We start from the raw sequence: 21,681 nt of genomic DNA on the forward strand, positions 1-21,681 counted from the left end.
ATTGTGAGTGTTTGAAATTTGGTATTCTTTAATTTGTCCTGATAAATGGTAGAAGAAAAGCTTTGGTAAAAGACCTCTCCTTTCAGCAATATTCATGTTCTGTACTGTTGGTACACCTACATCTGTTTGTTGTCGAGCCAAGAACGGGACACACAGGATAATGCAATGAGAACAATCCTAGTTGATACAATGCTAGCTTCAGTTTTCGAAGTTGGATACTTACGGATTGACGTCAGAAAATGAATGGCTTCAGTGCTGGCTGTCGGCAAAGGCTCCGCTGATGTATCTGTTTGATCTGATTCCTGATCTTCAGACTGATCCAAAGATTTCTGGTGAGTCAGTTCTCCCGTAGAGACATTCAACTCTGGGGATTCCAGCCGTTCCACAGATGTGGCGCCTCCAGGTGACGTTAACTCTTCCACGGGCAAATCTGCTAAATCAGACATCGACATCCTGCAATCTGCCTCCCTACAAGACAAAAGGAAGAGAATGTAGGACCCGCCTGACTCACGCAGCTCAAAACAAATAATTAAATCCTGCTTTATTCAAGAAAGCAACATCTTCCTCCCACTTTCCACCAGTTTTCCTTGTCCTTCTCATTCCTTCTCCCTCTACGAGGGTGTCAACGTGTGCTGGGCTCTATATTTACATTCTTAGAACATAGAACATTACAGCGCAGTACAGGCCCTTCGGCCCTCGATGTTGCGCCGACCTGTGAAACCACTCTGAAGCCCATCTACACTATTCCCTTATCATCCATATGTCTATCCAATGACCATTTGAATGCCCTTAGTGTTGGCGAGTCTACTACTGTTGCAGGCAGGGCATTCCACGCCCTTACTACTCTCTGAGTAAAGAACCTACCTCTGACATCTGTCCTATATCTATCTCCCCTCAATTTAAAGCTATGTCCCCTCGTGCTAGACATCACCATCCGAGGAAAAAGGCTCTCAATGTCCACCCTATCCAATCCTCTGATTATCTTGTCATGGTCACACATGGTGAAGCAGATATCCAAAGAAACGCTTTTCAGAATAACCGGTACGTTCAAATGAGAAGGTGAGATCTCAAAACAAAAAGGACTGCTCTCAAGAGGGGCCAGAATCATAGAATCCCTCCAGTGCAGAAGGAGGCCATTCGGCCCATCGAGTCTGCACCGACCCTCCTGGGTCCCCGGGGCTGGGACCCAACAGTGCTAACCACTGTGCCACCGTGCTGCCCTCCATACTCCATGCTCACCAGAGTTTAACAAAATTTGTTCTTGGATATGGGGCGGAAAGGGTTAAATCACAAGGATAGGTTGTCTAGACATAGAGAAAAGGAGCAGGAGATGGCCATTGGGCCCTTTGAGCCTGTTCCACCATTAAACATGATTCTGGCTTATCCTCTACCTCAACATCATACTTCTGCGCTCTCCCTTGACACTTTACTGTCTGGTTAAGAAAAAATCAATTTCCTTTTTAAATTTATTCAGTGACTTGGTCTCTACAGCCTTCTGTGGTAGAGAACTCAATCTTGCACTTGTAGGATGGGGACATGGACTAGGCTTGTATTCCATTGAATGTAAAAGTTGAAGGGGTGATGTAATTGAAAAGTTTATGCCGATTATAAAAGAGTCGGTTGGGTTGACGGAGAACAATTATCTCCCCTGGTTGGGTGGGCAGTACCCGCCAGTAAGCGAATACTTCACATCAGTTACGAACCCCCTGGGCTAGTGTGCGGTCAATTCCAGTCCCACTTGATCAGGAGTTGCAACACAACTGAAATTGATAAATAATTCTCAGAAAAACACCCAAAGTCTTTGGCCCTTGGCTGCTCGATAACGACAGTCACCAGGCTTGTAAATTTAAACACAATTTAAGTTTATTAATAACAATAGCTATGATGAAACATACTGAAAATAGAAACACGCACAAGCGTTGTCTGCTCGATGACAGAACTTGGGATGGTCTTGGTTCTGACCTGGAGGAGTCAGAGGTTGAACAGTTTCCTGCTTGTCTGGTAGGTTAGCTCCACTCCAGCGGGGAGCTTCTGGGTGTCGGGGTGGAGGGTTGTCGCAAGGAAGATGGAGAAGAGCGTTGGTGCAATGAGGCAGCCCTGTTTGACACCAGTTTGCACGCATATTGGGTCGCGGTGGTTGCATTGGTGAGGATCACAGCTTGCTTGTCATTGTGGAGAATGCTGATGAATTTCTGCGGGCAGCGGAATTGGAGGAGGATGCTCCACAATCCCTCACAGTTGACAGAGCAGAAGGCCTTTGCGAGATCGAAGAAGGCCACGTACAGAGGTTGATGCTGCTCCCTGCACTTATCCTGGATTTATCACGGGCTGAAGATCATTTCCATTGAGTCTCTTGATGGAGGGAAGCCACACTGAGACTCAGGGTGGAGCCCTTTAGCAACTGGAAGGAGGCAGTTGAGGAGGATTCTCACAATGACCTTTCCCGTGCTGGAGAGAAGGGAAATCCCTCTGTAATTTCCACAGTCTCCTTTCTTGAAGATGGTCACAATTAAGGCATCTCTGAGATCGTTCGGCATGCCCCCTTCCTTCCAGACAAGGATGGTGAGGTTCTGGATCCTTGTCATGTGTGCCTCTCTGCCACATTTAGTACTTCAGTGGGGATTCCATCAGTGGCAGAGGCCTTGTTGTTCGTCAGCTGTCGAATGTCGTGACATTGAGTCTTCAGCGGCAGAGTATTTTCTGCCTGTGTCGTTTGGGGTCAGGCTGATGAAGATGGTGGAATGGATTAGTCGCTGGTCAGTCCAGCAGTCATCGGTTCTGGTCGAGGCACGGGTGACGCGGACGTCTTTGCGGTCCCTTGCCCGGATGATGATTTAGTCAATTATATGCCAATGCTTGGAGTGGGGGTGTTGCCATGAGGTCTTCTTTCTGCTTGTCTCTCTGACGGAACAGGGTGTCCGTGATGACCAGGTCAGGTTCTAAACATTTTGTCAGGAGGAGGACTCCGTTGGAGCTTGTTTACCCCATGCCTTCCCTACCTAACACCCCTTTCCAAAGGTTTGCGTCCTTCCCGAGTCGAGCATTGAAGTTGCCGAGAAGAATCAGCTTGTCTCCCTTTGGGATGTGGGACAGTGCTTAATCGAGGCTGGAGTAGAATGCCCCTTTTGTCTCGTCTGTTGCATCTAAGGTTGGGGCGTAGACACTGATGGCTGTGATGTGCTGTTTCTGGGCCAGGGGTGAGCAGTCGGATCATGAGTCGTTCGCTCACCCCTCAGGGGGATTCATTGAGATGCCCGACCAACTCGTTATTACGGCGAAGCAAACCCCTTAGAGATGCCGTTCTTCTTCTGGTTTGTCCTTCCAGAAGAATGTATATCAGCCACCTTGTATAAGATTATGATGGGTATAGACAGGATGGATAAGAAGCAACTGTTCCTCTTAGTTAAAGGATGAAAAATGAGAGGGCATCATTTTAAGGTGAGGGGCAGGAGAGTTAGTGGGGATTTGAGGAAAATAGTTTTCACCCAAAGGGTGGTGGGAGTCTGGAATGCACTGCCTGGGAGGGTAGAAGAGGCAGAAAACCCCCTAACCTTTAAAAAGTACGTAGATGAGCACTTGTAACGTCAGAACATTCAAGGCAATGGGCCAAGTGCTGGAAAGTGGCATTAGAGTAGATTTAGTGTAGTTTTGTCCGTGGAAACCCGATGGGCTGAAGTGACTCTTCTGAACTGCGTGACTCTATAAAATTAGAACCAGGACATTCAGAGGTGATGTCTTCACGTGAAAGGTAGTGGAAATCTGGAACACTGCCCACAAAAAGTTGTTGAGGCTCGGGCCAATTGAAGCTGTCACAACTGCTAGATTTGTGTGAGGTAAGGGTTTAAAGAGATATGGAACCAAGTGAGTATATGGAGTTAAGATACAGATCAGCCATGATCACACTGAGTGATAGGACAGCTGGAGGGGCTGAATGACCACCTCCTGTGGTAAAATTTGGCTCCAACTCCATCTACATGTTTGCTGACGGCACGACCATTGTGGGTCGGATCTCTAATAACGACAAATCAGAATACAGGCGGGAGACAGAGAATCGAGTGGAGTGGTGTAACGACAACAATCTCTCCCTCAATGTCAGCAAAACTAAAGAGCTGGTCATTGACTTCAGGAAGCAAAGTACTGTACACACCCCTGTCAGCATCAACGGGGCTGGGGTGGTTGACAGCTTCAAATTCCTAGGTGTGCACATCACCAGAAATCTGCCCTTGTCCACCCATGTCAACGCTACGACTAAGAGAGCACACCAGCGCCTATACATCCTCAAGAAACTAAGGAAATTTGGCATGTCCACATTGACTCTTCCCAACTTTTACAGGTGCATCTCTTAGCGGCAGTGGGGTCAGCAGTAGAGACCACGATGGCCCCCTTAAAAGAGGCAATGGGCTGGAGGCCCAAGTGGCATGGCGCGGGAACTAGAAAAATCCGCCACGGACCAGGGAGACCGGAGGTCTCGACACTGAGGTGACGAAGCTGGTCAAAGATCCAGAAGGTACTAAAAGAAAAAGAAAAAGGTCAACGACCAAGAACCTGGAATACCACATAGTACATCGCGCTGATGCCCCGACGGGGGAGTTACAGGCAGAGAGGAAAAAAACTACAAATGGAAGGTTACAGCCGTTTGTCTTCCTTACAAGGAACTTTAGCTCTGCTCCTTCCCAGAGCTAGTGTGATCCCCAGTCGACCTCTACCTGACTTCCCCAGGTACAATCTTAACCCTAAAGGCACACAATTCCAGATTTTTCTTGTGCAGGATTTAAATTATTGGTCTTCTTTTTAAGGTGACCTGACCCCCCGATCACGACTGAAGCCCCCCCTGGCCAGGCTGTGCTCCAGCATCTAAACACAGGCACAGTCCAAGCTTCTCAGCCACGTTGCTGCCAACTCTGGTTCCGGATTTGGCTGAGCCCCCAGCTCTTGGCAGTTTGGAGCTACCAATGGCCATTCAGCTGCCCAGAAGCTAACAGCAGGACTTCAGCCGTGTGGAGCCAACTGTCTGCTCCCTACTGACATCAACTGATGTCTCGTTAATATCTCCCAACAGAGCTCAACCTCTGTCCTGAGGCAGGGTTAAATGTAATCAACCCTTTTTACATTCCATACCCTACATGTTAAAGTCTCTGGTCAACCAAGGGCCATTCGCCATTACAAAAACGCGAAATTACAAAAAAAACAGACATAAAATTACAAAAATGTTGATTTTCTGCACAATCTCTTTCCACTGCCCTTTCAGACATCACAACGCTACTCATCTCCTGGCCTTTTTGCCAATTACCTCAGATCTGAGGCCTCTGGGTGCCGATGCTCCTTATTGATGCTATTAGACTTCATGGAGTTGCGTGTCAATGTTGAGGACTACCAGGACAACCCCCTCCCAACTGCATATACCACTGCCCCACCATATTCGGTGGGTATGTCCTCCTGATGGGTGAGGACATACCTAGAGATGGCGATGGTAGTGTCTGGGACATTGTCTGTAAGGTATGATACAGCGAGTATGACGAGTATGACTATATTGTACTGTTGCTTGTCTAGTGTTGGAAAAATAATGGTAGTTTTAAGGGATTTATATTTGTACCGTAAACATTAGAAATAAGGTATCGTTGTTTTTAAAATTGAGAATACCCAATAATTTTTTTCCCCAATTAAGGGGCAATTTAGCGTGGCCAATTCACCTAACCTGCACATCTTTGGGTTGTGGGGGTGAAACCCACGCAGACGCGGGGAGAATGTGCAAACTCCACACGGACAGTGACCCAGGGCCGGGATTCAAACCCAGGTGCTCAGCGTCACAGTCCCAGTGCTAACCACTGCATCACATACCGCCCCAGACAAAGGTGTTTATATGTGTGGGGTTTGGTCAAGTTCCAACTGTGTTTCTATTGTGCTTAGAGAGGGCTACGGCATGAAGAGTGAAACAACAGGCCAGCAGAGGTATGTGGGGTTGCTTAGTAACTTGAGGCCATTGTCAGGATAAAAATAACTTAGCTGAATTTGTGGCAGTTTTATAATAATAATAATCTTGATCAGCGTCAACAACCAAGAAACAAATCACCAACCAGGCACATCTCAGGAAGGTTCTACCCAAACTCCATCAACAAACCTCCTGCCCCACCAGAGGTGGAAACACCCTGGACCACTGCTACACGAGCATCAAAGGTGCCTGCCGCTCCATTCTTCAACCACACTTTGGCAAATCCGACCACCAGTCAGTACTCCTACTTCCGGCCTACAAACAGCAACTCAAGCGTGCTGAGCCAGTCAAGAAAACCGTGCAGTGCTGGTCCGAGGCATCAGAGGACACTCTCTGCGATTGCTTGGAGTCTGTGGACTGGTCCATATTCAAGGCCGCGGCAGCTAGCCTGGACGAGTATGCAACCACCATCACAGACTTCATCAGTAAGTGTGTCGAGGACTGTTGTTATTGAAAATATGGAAAGATGTGTCATTTGAAACATGGAAGTCTGGCAATATCTGGTTTGAGAGAAACATGAGAGGATACAGGGAAAGATCCCACAAAGGGTTAACAGCAGCTCCAAAGAGCAGGATTGTAAAATGCAGATATCCTTGGTCAAGTAGGCTTTGCAAACACACAGGGTTTTGAATGAAGCCAAAAACAATGGCTCACACCTTCATTGAAAGTAACTATCTTAGTAAGCATCTGGAAAAGCATGATTGAGAGTTTCAGTTGAGCTAGGTGATAAATGTAAACCTTTGAAGTTATAACCAAGTGGATTTTTAGCATACAGCTAAAAGCAATGTTTCACACCTTTGTTGAAATTAACTATCTTAGTAAGCAGCTGGAAAGGAAAGGATGAGGTTCAGTTGAATTTGGTGACAATTCTAGGTGTGAACTTCTGCTAACACCAAGTAAATTAAAGAAAACTGGAGACTATCAGTTTAAACATAATTTAAAGCCAAAATCAAAGTCAAAATTATGAGCTGAGGACACAATTGGAAAATAAAACTATAGAAATGACAGGAACTAAACCAAAATTCACATCTCTTGAAACCAAAGCATTTTTGAATATCACAAAGGAACTTTGAACATCACAAAGGAAACAATGTAATCAGAGTCCTCAGAGGTGAGGTCATGTCAAAATGAATACTTAGTTGTATTAGAATGTTTAGATCAAAGATACTTTTTATAATCAAAATGAAATAAGAGTTACTTTACAATAAAGTCATAAAAACGTAATAACTATTAGAAAGAGAATATAAACCCAGAGACCAGAGCAGGAACTACCAGAACTCAGAGAGAAGAGAGAGGTGGAGAAGCAGAGAAGAAACAAGCAGTTCAGAGTCAGATTACAGTCAGCTCGGCCATGGGAAAGGGACAGAGCAAAGCAGCCGAGCTAAAACAGCTAATACATCTAAGGAAGACCAGAATTTAAAGAGGAGGCAGAGTCAGCTCAGAGACAGCCAGCAGAGTCCGCTCTCACAGCTCGGTACATGGGAAAGATAGGACACAGCAACCAAGCTCATCAGCGAATACATCTAAAGAAGACCAAACTTAAAAGAAGATTGATTGTCAAGTTGGGGCTGAAGGTCCCTTCAACCAACCAGAAGGATCCAGAAGCAAGACCTTTTTCCTTTCTGTAAAGAAAGTAATTGCAGCTTTTAAAAGAAAAAAATATAACAATAAAATAACTTAATTTAACCTGAAATAGTGGTTATTCCAAAGTCTACTTTACTTACTTAGCAATGCGGGACCCAGGATCGATGCTACTAAGTGGTAAGTCGATTAAATCTTCGGTGAAGGTGTGGGTTATACCGGGCGATAACTTGAAAACATAGTTTGACCCGAATAGCACCCACTGAAGCCTGCATCGGGGTCAGGGAGTGAGAAGCCCTGTTCACCATTTAGAATGTCGGCCCTTTTTGGTATAGGGGAACTTCTAAGGATAGTGGTGAGTTTTCAACAACATGGCGCCCAACGTTTAATTAAAACCCTGTTAATTACGCCTAGTGGGTTGCTTTATTTTCTACATGGCACCCGATGTGTTAACACCGTGTTAATTACACACAGCCGGTTGTTTTGCTTTCTCCATGACACCCAGCGTGGAGACCTAGAATATTAGAAGTTTCTAGGTAAAGCGAGGCTAGAATATTAGAAGTTTCTAGCTGAGCAGAATGGGGGCTAGAATATTAGAAGCTTCTAGTTCCCAAGAAACGGTTGGAATATTAGAAGTTTCTAACCGGCACAAAGGCTAGAATATTAGGAGTTTCTGGTCCATGTGTGAGTCAGACTTTACCTGCCGAGTTTAGTCTGGAAAGTCATGTGTGATTGACTTTTGTAAGGAAATTCTGTGGATCGAGGGGACATAAAACTCAGGTTGGGTGTGAAATCAGCAGACTAGAACATGCTGACCCTGAGAAAAAGTCTGCAAGACATCTTGGTGATATCACTAAAAATCTTGCATCCATTACTGGTAAAAAGAGGCCAAAAAATAAATCATCCTTTGAGTAAGACAGATTGTGAGGTTAAATCCTAGAGGAATAGGGACGCCTAGAACCTTTAGAGACCAATAACCGATCAACCCTTAACTAAAACAGGAAGATAGTGCCTTAGTTAGCCTTGCATAGGGCCCAGAAAGGGTACTTATCCTTCATTCCAGATTGCAACTGAAAGGGACAACCAGGAACAGAACTTAGAATTCCGAAAAATGGCAATTAGAATAATCCTCTTGCTCTGAAACACAGTCAAGAGAGTTGAAGCAATGAAACAGAGTGGAAAAGATTAACACAGGCAAAAAGATTCCTGCATAAGTGAGACTTATCAGCATGGAGGGGTCTCAATTTTTGTTAAGACTAACTAAAACCCTACAGAATAGAGGCCCAAGATCTCAGTGGATAAATGAGTGTGTGTTTAATAAGGATTTGTGAAACCCTACAAAGTAGAGATCCAAGATCTGAGTGGATGAATGAGTGTGTGTATGTTTAATAAGGATTTGTGAATCTCCTTTGGTGTTTGTATTTTTTTAAATGTTGTATTTTGCAAAACCGAGTTTCACATCAATTGGAAGTTATAAATGGCAGGTAGAAATGTGATCAGTATGTTCAGAGCTAAATTGGCGAATGTCGTGCCCCTGTTCAAAAAAGGGACTAGGAATAACCCTGGGAATTACAGGCCAGTTAGTCTTACTTCGGTGGTAGGCAAAGTCATGGAAAGGGTACTGAAGGATAGGATTTCTGAGCATCTGGAAAGACACTGCTTGATGAGGAATAGTCAGCACGGATTTGTGAGGGGTAGGTCTTGCCTTACAAATCTTATTGAATTCTTTGAGGAGGTGACCAAGCATGTGGATGAAGGTAAAGCAGTGGATGTAGTGTACATGGATTTTAGTAAGGCATTTGATAAAGTTCCCCATGGTAGGCTTATGAAGAAAGTAAGGAGGCATGGGATAGTGGGAAATTTGGCCAGTTGGATAACGAACTGGCTAACCCATAGAAGTCAGAGTGTGGTGGTGGATGGCAAATATTCAGCCTGGATCCCAGTTACCAGTGGCGTACCGCAGGGATCAGTTCTGGGTCCTCTGCTGTTTGTGAGTTTCATTAATGACTTGGATGAGGGAGTTGAAGGGTGGGTCAGTAAATTTGCAGACGATACGAAGATTGGTGGAGTTGTGGATAGTGAGGAGGGCTGTTGTCGGCTGCAAAGAGACATAGATAGGATGCAGAGCTGGGCTGAGAAGTGGCAGATGGAGTTTAACCCTGAAAAGTGTGAGGTTGTCCATTTTGGAAGGACAAATATGAATGCGGAATACAGGGTTAACGGTAGAGTTCTTGGCAATGTGGAGGAGCAGAGAGATCTTGGGGTTTATGTTCATACATCTTTGAAAGTTGTCACTCAAGTGGATAGAGCTGTGAAGAAGGCCTATGGTGTGCTCGCATTCATTAACAGAGGGATTGAATTTAAGAGCCGTGAGGTGATGATGCAGCTGTACAAAACTTTGGTAAGGCCACATTTGGAGTACTGTGTACAGTTTTGGTCGCCTCATTTTAGGAAGGATGTGGAAGCTTTGGAAAAGGTGCAAAGAAGATTTACCAGGATGTTGCCTGGAATGGAGAGTAGGTCTTATGAGGAAAGGTTGAGGGTGCTAGGCCTTTTCTCATTAGAACAGAGAAGGATGAGGGGCGACTTGATAGAGGTTTATAAGATGATCAGGGGAATAGATAGACAGTCAGAGACTTTTTCCCCGGGTGGAACAAACCATTACAAGGGGACATAAATTTAAGGTGAAAGGTGGAAGATATAGGAGGGATATCAGAGGTAGGTTCTTTACCCAGAGAGTAGTGGGGGCATGGAATGCACTGCCTGTGGAAGTAGTTGAGTCGGAAACATTAGGGACCTTCAAGCAGCTATTGGATAGGTACATGGATTACGGTAAAATGATATAGTGTAAATTTATTTGTTCTCAAGGGCAGCACGGTAGCATTGTGGATAGCACAATTGCTTCACAGCTCCAGGGTCCCAGGTTCGATTCCGGCTTGGGTCACTGTCTGTGCGGAGTCTGCACGACCTCCCCGTGTAGCGTGGGTTTCCTCCGGGTGCTCCGGTTTCCTCCCACAGTCCAAAGATGTGCGGGTTAGGTGAATTGGCCAATGATAAATTGCCCTTAATGTCCAAATTGCCCTTGGTGTTGGGTGGAGGTGTTGAGTTTGGGTAGGGTGCTCTTTCCAAGAGCCGGTGCAGACTCAAAGGGCCGAATGGCCTCCTTCTGCACAGTAAATTCAATGATAATCTATGATTAATCTAGGACAAAGGTTCGGCACAACATCATGGGCCGAAGGGCCTGTTCTGTGCTGTATTTTCTATGTTCTATGTTCTATGGTCTCAGAATAAACAGATAAAGAGTTTGTACTGGGCAGCAGTCAGCTGTGTGCAGGAAATCACTTTGAAATTGACACGGCATTGCTCCACAGGGTCCTAGTGCCCGACGATCACAAGAAGGTCACCAGCACAAAGTAAAAAGATGATGTTTAGAATGTTAAATACATTGAAGATGGAGCTTTGGAGAATAAAGATATTGGATCAAAAGTTAGATTAAGAGAATTACTAGCAGCATCAGGAAATGAGAATCTGATGGCAGGAAAAGATTTGCTAAAAATAGATGTAGGTAGTAAAATTAAGATATTAAAACCAATTGATAACACAGAGGAAGTGTGGGTGAAGCTACCAACTAAGACTGCAGGGAAAATAATCAGTGAAGCTGTAAAATGTAAAGACAAGATTGTTCAGAATCTGGGTAAACATACAGTTGAATTAGAGAAGCATGGTGTCTGGAGGAAAATAAATTGTATCACAATTAAAACACATGACCCAATTGGTGGGAAAACAGTGAATTAAAAACCGTTAGCAGCATTGATTGGACAGGTGATCAAGTTAAAATGTCATGTTCGGAACTTACCTTCATAAAAATCCAGTCGTAATTAAAATAAAGTAATTAAAGTAAATGCAGTAGCAATATCAGGAATGTATCAGGGTAAGGTTTCGTCCAGATTGGATCACTGAGTGAGCAAAAGAGGAGGAGTTTGACATTCTTCGAATCTCACTCAGGGGTGCAATGACAGAAGGAGGAGGCTTAACAGGCCTAAATTGAATGAAAACATAGTTTGACCCGAATAGCACCCACTGAAGCCTGCATTCCAGAGTCAGGGAGTGAGAATCACTGTTCACCATTTAGAATGTCGCCCTTTTTTTATAGGGGGACTTCTGAGAATAGTGGTGAGTTTTCAACAACACTGTGTACCAAAGAAGACAATATGGGTGTTTCCCAATCGGAAGCACTGGCCCAACCAAAAGGTCCACTCCCTGCTAAAGTCCCGGACGGAGGCGTTCATGTCTGAAGACCCTGACCTTTTTACGAAATCCAGGTACGATGTATGGGAAGCCATCATGGACGCCAAAAGACAATACCGAATCAAACTAGAGTCCCAGACCAACGACACAAACCCAAGACGTCTGTGGCAGGGCTTACATGAGATCACAGGCTACAAAACAAGGCCAGGCAGAATCTCTGGGGCTGGAGCATCCCTACCCAATGATCTGAACAGTTCTATGCCCGCTTTGAGCAGTCAGCCAATGTATCAGTGCCACCCGCCCCAACAGCCCTGGACACACACATGCCCCCTATTACAGCCTTAGAGGTAAGAGCTGCCTTCTTGAAAGTAAACCCGCGGAAAACGATGGGCCCCGACGGAGTCCCTGGGTGAGCACTCAGAGCCTGCACTGACTAGCTGGCGAGTATATTCACAGATATCTTCATAACCTCACGTTCTCCACTCCGAGGTCCCTACCTGCTTCAAGAAGACCGCCATACCAGTACCAAAGAAGAACAAGGTAGCATGCCTCAACGACTACCAACCGGTGGCCCTGACGTCTGTTATCATGAAATGCTTTGAGCGGCTAGTCATGAGACGGATCAACGACAACCTCCCAGATGGTCTCGATCCATTGCAGTTCGCCTATCGCAGCAACCGATCCACAGCAGATGCTATCTCTCTGGCCCTACAATCAACTCTCGAACATCTCAACAAGGACACCTACATCAGACTGCTGTTCATAGACTACAGCTCCGCCTCCATCACCATTATCCCAACAAGACTAATAACCAAACTCTGCAACCTTGGACTTGACACCTCCCTGTGCAGCTGGATCCTTGACTTCCTCACCAACAGACCGCAATTTGTCAGGATAGGTAACAACACCTCCTCCACAAATAGTCCTCAACACCGGAGCCCCGCAAGGATGTGTGCTCAGTCCTCTACTGTACTCCCTATACACAAATGACTGTGTGGCAAGATTCAACTCCGATTCAATCTATAAATTTGCAGATGATACGACTGTGGTGGGCCGTATCTCAAACAACGACGAATCAGACTACAGGAGGGCGATAGATCACTTAGTTGTATGGTGTACCGAAAACAACCTTTCTCTAAATGTTGGAAAGACCAAGGAACTCTTCATCGACTTCAGGAAGCGTAGCACAACACCCCCTGCCCCCCCGTTTACATCAATGGGGGGGTCGATGGTCGATAGCTTTTAAGTTCCTGGGGGGGTCACCATCACCAACAGTCTGACCTGGTCCACTCACGTTGATGCAACAGTCAAGAAAGCCCAACAACGTCTCTACTTCCTACGGAAGCTAAAGAAATTCGGCATTTCTGCATCGACTCTCACAAACTTCGACAGACGTGCCATATCCAGCTACATCACAGCTTGGTATGGCAACTGCTCGGCCCAAGATCGCAAGAAACTGCAGAGTGTGGTGAACTCAGCCCAACGCATCACACAAGCTTGCCATCCTCCCATTAATTCTGTATACTCCTCCAGCTGCCTCAGAAAGGCAGACAGCATTGTCAGAGACCCCTCCCACCCAGGCTTTGCCTTCTTCCAGACCATTCCATCAGGCAGAAGACACAGAAGTCTGAAGACCCGCACATCCAGACATTGGAACAGCTTCTTCCCCACAGCTACTAGACTCCTCAACGACTCTCCCTCGGACTGATCTGTAAGAACAATATTCAATATGCTGCTCTTGCTCATGTATTTTCTTTGTTTGGCTCTTTGTTGCACACTGTAACCAATCACTATTTGTTGATGTACCATTTGTCAATGTTCTCTGTTGATTATTCTTTTGTCTGCTATGTACGTACTGTGTACATTCCCTTGGCCGCAGTAAAATACTTTTCATTGTACTTCAGAACATGTGACAATAAATATCGATCAATCAGTCAATCACTATGCTAGTTGAAGCAGGTCACTGGGCACTGGGCAATGAACAGCTCTCAACTTTTCCAGGAGAAACCGGACAGGGCAAGGCAGCTGCAAAGATTTAGGCTGCCTAGGAACAAAATACAATCCAGATAACCAAGGAATTGGGACAGAAAGAACATTTAAGATACTTGAAATTAAGAGAACAGAGACAATGGTATTGTTCACTGTAGCACAGTGGTTACTGTATATTTCCCCTCTATGTTAGACCTACCAAAATGCATTACCTCACATCACAGAATTTACAGTGCAGAAGGAGGCCATTCGGCCCATCGAGTCTGCACCGGCTCTTGGAATGAGCACCCTACCCAAGGTCCACACCTCCACCCTATCCCCATAACCCAGTAACCCCACCCAACACTAAGGGCAATTTTGGACACTAAAGGCAATTTATCACGGCCAATCCACCTAACCTGCACATCTTTGGACTGTGGGAGGAAACCGGAGCACCCGGAGGAAACCCACGCACACACGGGGAGGATGTGCAGACTTCACACAGACAGTGACCCAAGCCGGAATCGAACCTGGGACCCTGGAGCTGTGAAGCAATTGTGCTATCCAGAATGCTACCGTGTTGGCCGGTTAAACTCCATTTGCCATTTCTCTGCCCAAGTCTCCAACCTATCTATGTCCTGCTGTATCCTCTAACAATCCTCAACACTATCTGCCACTCCACCAATCTTGGTGTCATCTGCAAACTTACTAATCAGACCAGCCACATTTTCCTCCAAATCGTTTATGTGTACTACAAACAACAGAGGCCCCAGCACCGATCCCTGTGGAACGCCACTAGTCACAACCTTCCATTCAGAAAAACAACCTTCTACTGCTACCCTTTGCCTTCTGTGACCGAGCCAGTTCTGTATCCATCTTGCCACCTCACCTCTGATCCCATGTGACTTCACCTTTTGTACCACCTGTCTGCCATGAGGCACCTTGTCAATGGCTTTACTGAAGTCCATGTAAACAACATCCACCGACCCCCCCGTCATCAATCATCTTTGTCACGTCCTTTATTAATAGGAACATTGACAAAAAGGGTAAGGAGGTCATGTTAAACTTGTATAAGACACTAGTTTGGCTTCATCTGGAGACTGTGCCCAATTCTGGGCACCATACTTGTGGAAGGATTTAAAAAATATATAAATTTAGAGTATCCAATTATTTTTTTTCACCCAATTAAGGGACAATTTAGCGTGGCCAATCTACCGACTCTGCACATCTTTGGGTTGTGGGGCTGAGACCCACGCAGACACGGGGAGAATGTGCAAACTCCACACGGCCAGTGACCCGGGACCGGGATTGAATCTGGGTCCTCAGCGCCGTGAGGCAGCAATGCTAATCAATGCGCCATCGTGTAGCCTTTGAGGAAGGATGTTAAGGCATGGGAGAGAGCACAGAGGAGATTCACAAGAATGATTCCTGGATAAAGAATCTAGCTATGAGGTTAGATTGGAGAGGTTGGATCTGTTTTCCTTGGCGAAAAGAAGGCTCGGAGATTTGTTAGAGATATCCTGAGGGATATGGAGAGGACAAATAGTGAGTTTTTTTCCTTTTACGAGATCAAGAACTAGAGGCCACAGGTTCAAAATGATGAACAAAAGGAGTATAAGTGACGAGAGGATACGTTTTTTCATCCAGAGGGTCGTTGGAGACTAGGGCAGACTTTCTGAGAGGTGATGGAGGCAGGTTCAATCGAGGTACTCAAAAGAGAATTGGATTACTTTCTGAAAAGGAAGACTGTGCAAGGTTACGGGGATAAGACAGCGGAGTGGGATTAGGTAGAATGCTCTTTCGGAGAGTCAGTGCAGGCTCAATGGCTTCCTTGTGCTGTAAGGATTCTGTGATTATTAGTCCAGGTCTTTGGTTACTAGTCCAGTAACATAACCATCATGCCGACCATCATAGAGGTACAACACCATCTAATTAATGCCCTTTTTCAAGGGAGTGAGAATTGCGATACCATCTGGATGTTATGCACTGTTGGCAATCCCACACTGACATTCATGCCTTCAATATGCTCCCCGTCACCCAACAACCTGTTTCCTGATACTCGACAGAACTGAAGAATTTAAAAAGGGTGAGAGAGCAAATGTGCTGCGACATTTTTAAACCAACAGGCTGTAATTACAATTGTTTCTGCACCCGCAGTGATTGGGTGAGACCCCCTCGGCTACACAAGTGTAGTAATTACTACAGCAGAAATAATTGTTTCAGATACAGACATTGCTCAGAATCGGAGACTGTCCTCCTGGTCTGTTGCTCTGCACTGAGTATAAATTAAGCTGCAACGTCATTTTAACCTTTATTCCGGTATCAATATCTACTCTGGATGAAAGCTTTAGACTTCGATACTATCATTGCCCCTGCGTTTGTCATTTTTGATTTTTGTTTATTGTCACGTGTACCGAGGTACAGTGAATAGTATTTTTCTGCGAGATCATTTAGTGAAAATAAAAGAAAAGAAAATGTATAATAGGGCAACACAAGGGACACAATGTAACTACATAAACACCAGCATTGGCTGACGCATACAGGGGTGTAGTGTTAACGATGTCAGTCCATTACATCTTTGTCATTTACTCTCCCCTGCCTTCCAACCTATCCCTGACCTATTCCACTCCATCTACGCTCCCCAGCTTTCTCAACAGCATAGAACCCATCCTATCTCTCCCTCTCTCCAGTTCTGAAGAAGTCATGTTGTGCTAATGCAAACATACAGATTTGGAGCAGGAGTAAGCCACTCACCCCTCGAGCCTAGTCTGCCATTAAATCAGATCATGTTATTTTTGACTAGCTTTGGCTAGCTTTGACAAAGAGTCATTGGACTCAAAACGTGAGCTCTTTTCTCGCCCTACAGATGCTGCCAGGCCTGCTGAGATTTTCCCTTTCGTTTCAGGTTCCAGCATCCACAGTAATTTGCTTTTATCCAATGTTATTTTTTAAATTCATTCACAGGGTGTGGGCATTGCTGGCTCGGTCAGCCTTTGTTTTCCATCCCTAACTGTCCTTGAGAAGGTGGTGGTGAGCTGCCTTATTGAACCGTTGCAGGCCATGTGTGTAGCTACACCCACAGTGCTGTTAGGGAGAGAGTTCTCGGATTTGACCCAGTGACGGTGATATATTTCTGAGTCAGGGTGGCGTGTGGCTCGAAGGGGACCTTGCAGATGTTCCCATGTGTCTGCTGCCTTGGTCCTTCAAATGCAGGCGATGATGGGTTTGAAACATGCTGTTGAAGTAGCCTTGGTGCGTTCTTGCAGTGCACCTTGAAGAGGAAACACCCCTCTCCTACTGTGCCTCAGTGTTGGAGGGAATGGATGTTTGTAGATGGGGTTCCAATCTAACGGGCTCCTTTGTCTTGGATGGTGTCGAGCTTCTTGAGTGTTGTTGGAGCTGCACTCAGTATTCCATCACACTCCCGACTTATGTTTTAGAAGTGCTGGACAGGCTTTGGAGAGTCAGGAGGTGAGTTACTCGCTGAAGGATTCCTAGCCTCTGACCTGCTTTTGTAGCCACAGTGTATATATGGCTAGTCCTGTTCAGTTTCTAGTCACTGGTTGTTGATTGTGGGGTATTCAGTAATGTTAATGCCATTGAATGTCATGGGGCGTTGGTTAGATTCTCTTTTGGTGGGGCTGGGGACGGTCATTGCCCGACACTTGTGGCGCAAATGTAACTTGCCACTTTGATGCGACCATCAATTCACACGAGACGGAGAGTTGAAGTGAACTGTGGTTTTAATCAGCTAGAACTGTGTCTGCCTGCGACTGCTTTGCTCTGAGAGCCAACTGCAGGGCAGCAGATCTATATACCTCCCCCAAGGGGGGCGGAGCCATGGGCAGAGCCCACAAGGGCACCAACATGATACAGTGCGATGTAATGTGGTACAATGGTCCATAGGTGGAGCCCACAAGGGCAACACCATAGTACATTGCATTACAGTGGTGAATAGTTGCCATGATACATTCACCACATTCACCCCCTGTTAAAAAATTGAAGTCCAGCGGGGGTGAATTGGCTCACAGGTTGAATCTGTCCGGTGCCTTGATCGTGCGCTGCGATCGCCTGAGCTGTGGTCTCGCTGTGGGCACGGGTGTTGAACTTGTCACTGCGGGCACGGGTGTTGAACTCGTCAATGTGGGCACGGGTGTTGACTCCGGGAGCGTGTCTCCTGGAGCTTCATCCCTGTAGGCCGGCGATGGGGGAAGGGGGTGTAGGAGGGAGGGTATAGGCCATGCAGGGGCGGGGGCGCTGTTCGGTGTAGTTTGGGGGAGCGTAGGTGATGGTTGTAGGGGATCCTGCAGGTGCCAGGTCCCGGAGGGAGACCGTATCTTGTCGGCCGTTGGGGTGCGCCACGTAGGCATACTGGGGGTTGGCGTGAAGGAGCTGGACTCTTTCGACCAGGGGGTCGGATTTATGGCTCCTCAAGTGTTTTCGGAGGAGTACGGGCCCCGGTGTCGTCAACCAGGCCGGAAGCGAGACCCCGGAAGTGGATTTCCTGGGGAAAACAAATAGGCAGTCACGAGGGGTCTCGTTCGTGGCTGTGCAAAGGAGTGACCTAATGGAGTGGAGCGCGTCGGGAAGGACCTCCTGCCAGTGGGAAACTGGGAGCTTCCTAGACCGTAGGGCCAGGAAGATGGCCTTCCATACCATCGTGTTCTCCCTCTCCACCTGCCAGTTTCCCCGGGGGTTGTAACTGGTAGGCCTGCTTGAGGCGATGCCCTTACCGAGTAGGTACTGACGCAGTTCGTCGCTCATAAACGAGGAGCCACGGTCACTGTGGACGTAAGTGGGGAAACCGAACAAGGTGAAGATACTATGCAGGGCCTTAAAGACAGTGGCCGCGGTCAGGTCGGGGCAGGGGATTGCAAAGGGGAAGCGGGAGTACTCGTTAACGACGTTGAGAAAATATGCGTTGCAGTTGGTAGAGGGGAGGGGCCCTTTGAAGTCGATGCTGAGGCGCTCGAAGAGCCGGGATGCCTTCACCAGGTGGGCCTTATCTGGTCGACTGCACTCCGCGCAGATTTGGCAGTCCCTGGTCATGGCCCAGACCTCCTCGGTGGAGTAGGGCAGGTTGCGGGCTTGATGTAGTGGAGAAGCTGGGTGACTCCCGGGTGGCAGAGGTCATTGTGGATGGTCCGGAGTCAGTCATCTTGCGCGCTGGCGCATGTGCCGCGGGACAGGGCATCTGGGGGCTCATTGAGCTTCCCCGGACGATACACGATATCGTAATTATAGGTGGAGAGTTCGATCCTCCACCTCAAGATTTTATTGTTCTTGGTCTTGCCTCGCTGTGTATTGTTGAACAAGAAGGTTACCGATCGTTGGTCGGTGACGAGGGTAAATCTCCTACCAGCCAGGTAGTGCCTCCAATGCCGTACAGCTTCCACGCTGGCTTGAGCCTCTTTTTCGACTGAGGAATGTTGAATCTCGGAGGCGTTGAGGGTACGGGAGAAAAAGGCTACGGGCCTGTCCGCCTGGTTAAGGGGAGCGGCGAGGGCGACCTCTGACGCGTCGCTCTCCACCTGGAAGGGGATGGACACGTCCACCGCGTGCATCGCGGCTTTGGCAATATCTGCCTTGATGCGGCTGAAGGCCTAGCGGGCCTCAGCCGCCAGTGGGATGATGAAAATGAAATGAAAAATGAAAATGAAAATGATGGTGGCTTTGATCAGTGGGCGGGCTTTGTCCGCATAGTCGGGGACCCACTGGGCATAATAGGAAAAGAACCTGAGGCATCGTTTCAGGTCCTTGGGGCAGGGGGAGTTGCAGGAGGGGGCGCATGAGGTCGGGCCCTAGGACTCCGTTTTCCATGACATAGCCGCGGATGGTCAGTCGGGTTGTGCGGAAAACGCATTTCTCCTTGTTATAAGTGAGGTTGAGGGCTTGGGCGCTTTGGAGAAACTTCTGAAGGTTGGCGCATGGTCCTGCTGGTCGTGGCCGCAGATGGTGATGTTGTCCAAGTACGGAAATGTGGCCCGCAGCCCGTACTGGTCCACCATTCGGTCCATCGGTCTTTGGAAGATCAAGACGGTCCCCCGGGCGGATTGGGAGCAAATGGTATGCGGACTTCAGATCTACCGTGGAGAACACCCGGTAATGTGCAATCTGATTCACCATGTCCGGTATCCGGGGAAGGGGGTACGCATCGAGGTGCGTGTACCGGTTTATGGTTTGGCTGTAGTCTACAACCATCCGGTTCTTCTCCCCAGTCCGGACGACCACCACCTGGGCTCTCCAGGGGCTGTTACTGGCCTCGATGATCCCTTCCCTCAAGAGCCGCTGGACCTCGGACTTGATAAAAGTCCTGTCCTGGATACTATACCGCCTGCTCCTGGTGGCGACGGGTCTCCAGTCAGCGGTGAGGTTCGCGAAGAGCGGGGGAGGGTCGACCTTTAGGGTCGCGAGGCTACATACGGTGAGAGGGGGCAGGGGCCAGCCAAACCTCAGGGTCAGGCGCCTGAGGTTGCACTGGAAGTCCAGTCCCAACAGGAGAGGAGCGCAGAGATCGGGGAGTACATATAGTTTAAAATTGGCGTACTCGGCACCCTGTATCGTGAGGTTCGCGACACAGTACCCCCGGATCTGCACTGAATGTGATCCGGAAGCGAGGGAGATTGTTTGAGATGCGGGGGAAATTGGGAGAGAACAGCGCCATACCGTGTCTGGGTGTACGAAGCTCTCCGTGCTCCCGGAGTCAAACAGGCAGGGCGTTTCATGCCCATTGACCCGGACGGTCATCATCGAGTTCCTGAGGTGCTTCAGGCGTGACTGGTCGAGGGTGACCGCGCCGAGTTGCGGGTAGCCGGCGTGGTCGGAGGTGATGGGGTGGTCCCAAGATGGCTGCCCCCGTTGGTCGCACGTGCCGGGCGGCGATGAAGATGGCGGCCAAGATGGCGGCCCCCATGATTCGCACATGGCGGGCTGTGTGGGAGACGGCAGCCAAGATGGCGGCCCCCGTGAGTCGCATGTGTTGAGTAGAGTCGGAGATGGCTGCCCCCACAGACAACACGAGGCAGATGATGCGTCCGGAGGAGGCGGAGCCAGCAGGCACGCAGCCACGCTGCGGGATCTGCGGGCCTGTGAGTCCGAAAGTCGGGCCTGCGATTTGGAGGTTTTGGACCTGGCCAAGCAGACTTTGGCAAAGTGTCCTTTCTTACCGCACTCGCTACAAGTCGCGTTCTGAGCCGGGCAATGCTGCCTGAGGTGATGGTGCTGGCCGCAGAAATAGCAGGGCAGCCCCCCCGGGTTGGGCGGGCAGCCGCGCGGCACAGGCCTGGGGCACCCTCTGGTCGGGTGTCCACGAGGGGGGGTCGCGTGGTCGGAGGGGAAAGCGTTGAGGCTCTGAAACGCTACTTCTAGGGAGGTGGCTAGTTTTACCGTCTCTTCTAGGTTGAAGGTGCCCTTCTCGAGCAGGCGCTGTCTGACGTAGTTAGACCAGACCCCAGCCACGTAGGCATCCCGGACGCCGAGTTCCATGTGTTGTGAGGCTGTGACGGCCTTGTAGTTGCAGCTTCACGTGAGTACTTTCAGGTCACGTAGGTACTCCTCCAGCGATTCCCTGGGTCGTTGGCGGCGAGTGGTGAGGAGATGCCGCGCGAACACTTCGTTCACCGGCCCCACGTATTACCTTTTTAGGATCGTGACCGCGTCTGCGTACGTGGTCGCTTCCTCGATCGGCACGGAGATTCTATGGCTCGCCCGGGTGTGGAGGAGGCTCAGTTTCTGTTCCTCGGTGACGGAGGGCGAGGAGGAGGCGGCGAGGTAGGCCTCAAAACAGCGGAGCCAGTGCAAAAAAATCCCTTTGGCTTCAGCGGCCTGTGGGTCGAGTTCCAGTCGATCAGGTTTGAGGACTGCTTCCATCGTGATGTTGTAGCTGATTAAATTGA

At 48.1% G+C, this 21,681-nt stretch overlaps 1 protein-coding gene across 1 annotated transcript in view; it reads right to left on the minus strand.

The window, feature by feature from the left end:
- The window catches only part of catip (ciliogenesis associated TTC17 interacting protein), an 83,898-nt gene that overhangs the window by 52,864 nt on the left and 9,353 nt on the right, over positions 1 to 21,681 (minus strand). Inside the window, exon 2 of the mRNA XM_072468990.1 lies at positions 224 to 468. Within this exon, the coding sequence (XP_072325091.1) occupies positions 224 to 452 (229 nt within the window). The 5' untranslated portion in view covers positions 453 to 468. The remainder of the gene's footprint in view (positions 1 to 223; positions 469 to 21,681) is intronic.

The sequence above is a fragment of the Scyliorhinus torazame genome, chromosome 2, assembly GCF_047496885.1.
Source record: "Scyliorhinus torazame isolate Kashiwa2021f chromosome 2, sScyTor2.1, whole genome shotgun sequence".
NCBI lineage: Eukaryota > Metazoa > Chordata > Chondrichthyes > Carcharhiniformes > Scyliorhinidae > Scyliorhinus > Scyliorhinus torazame.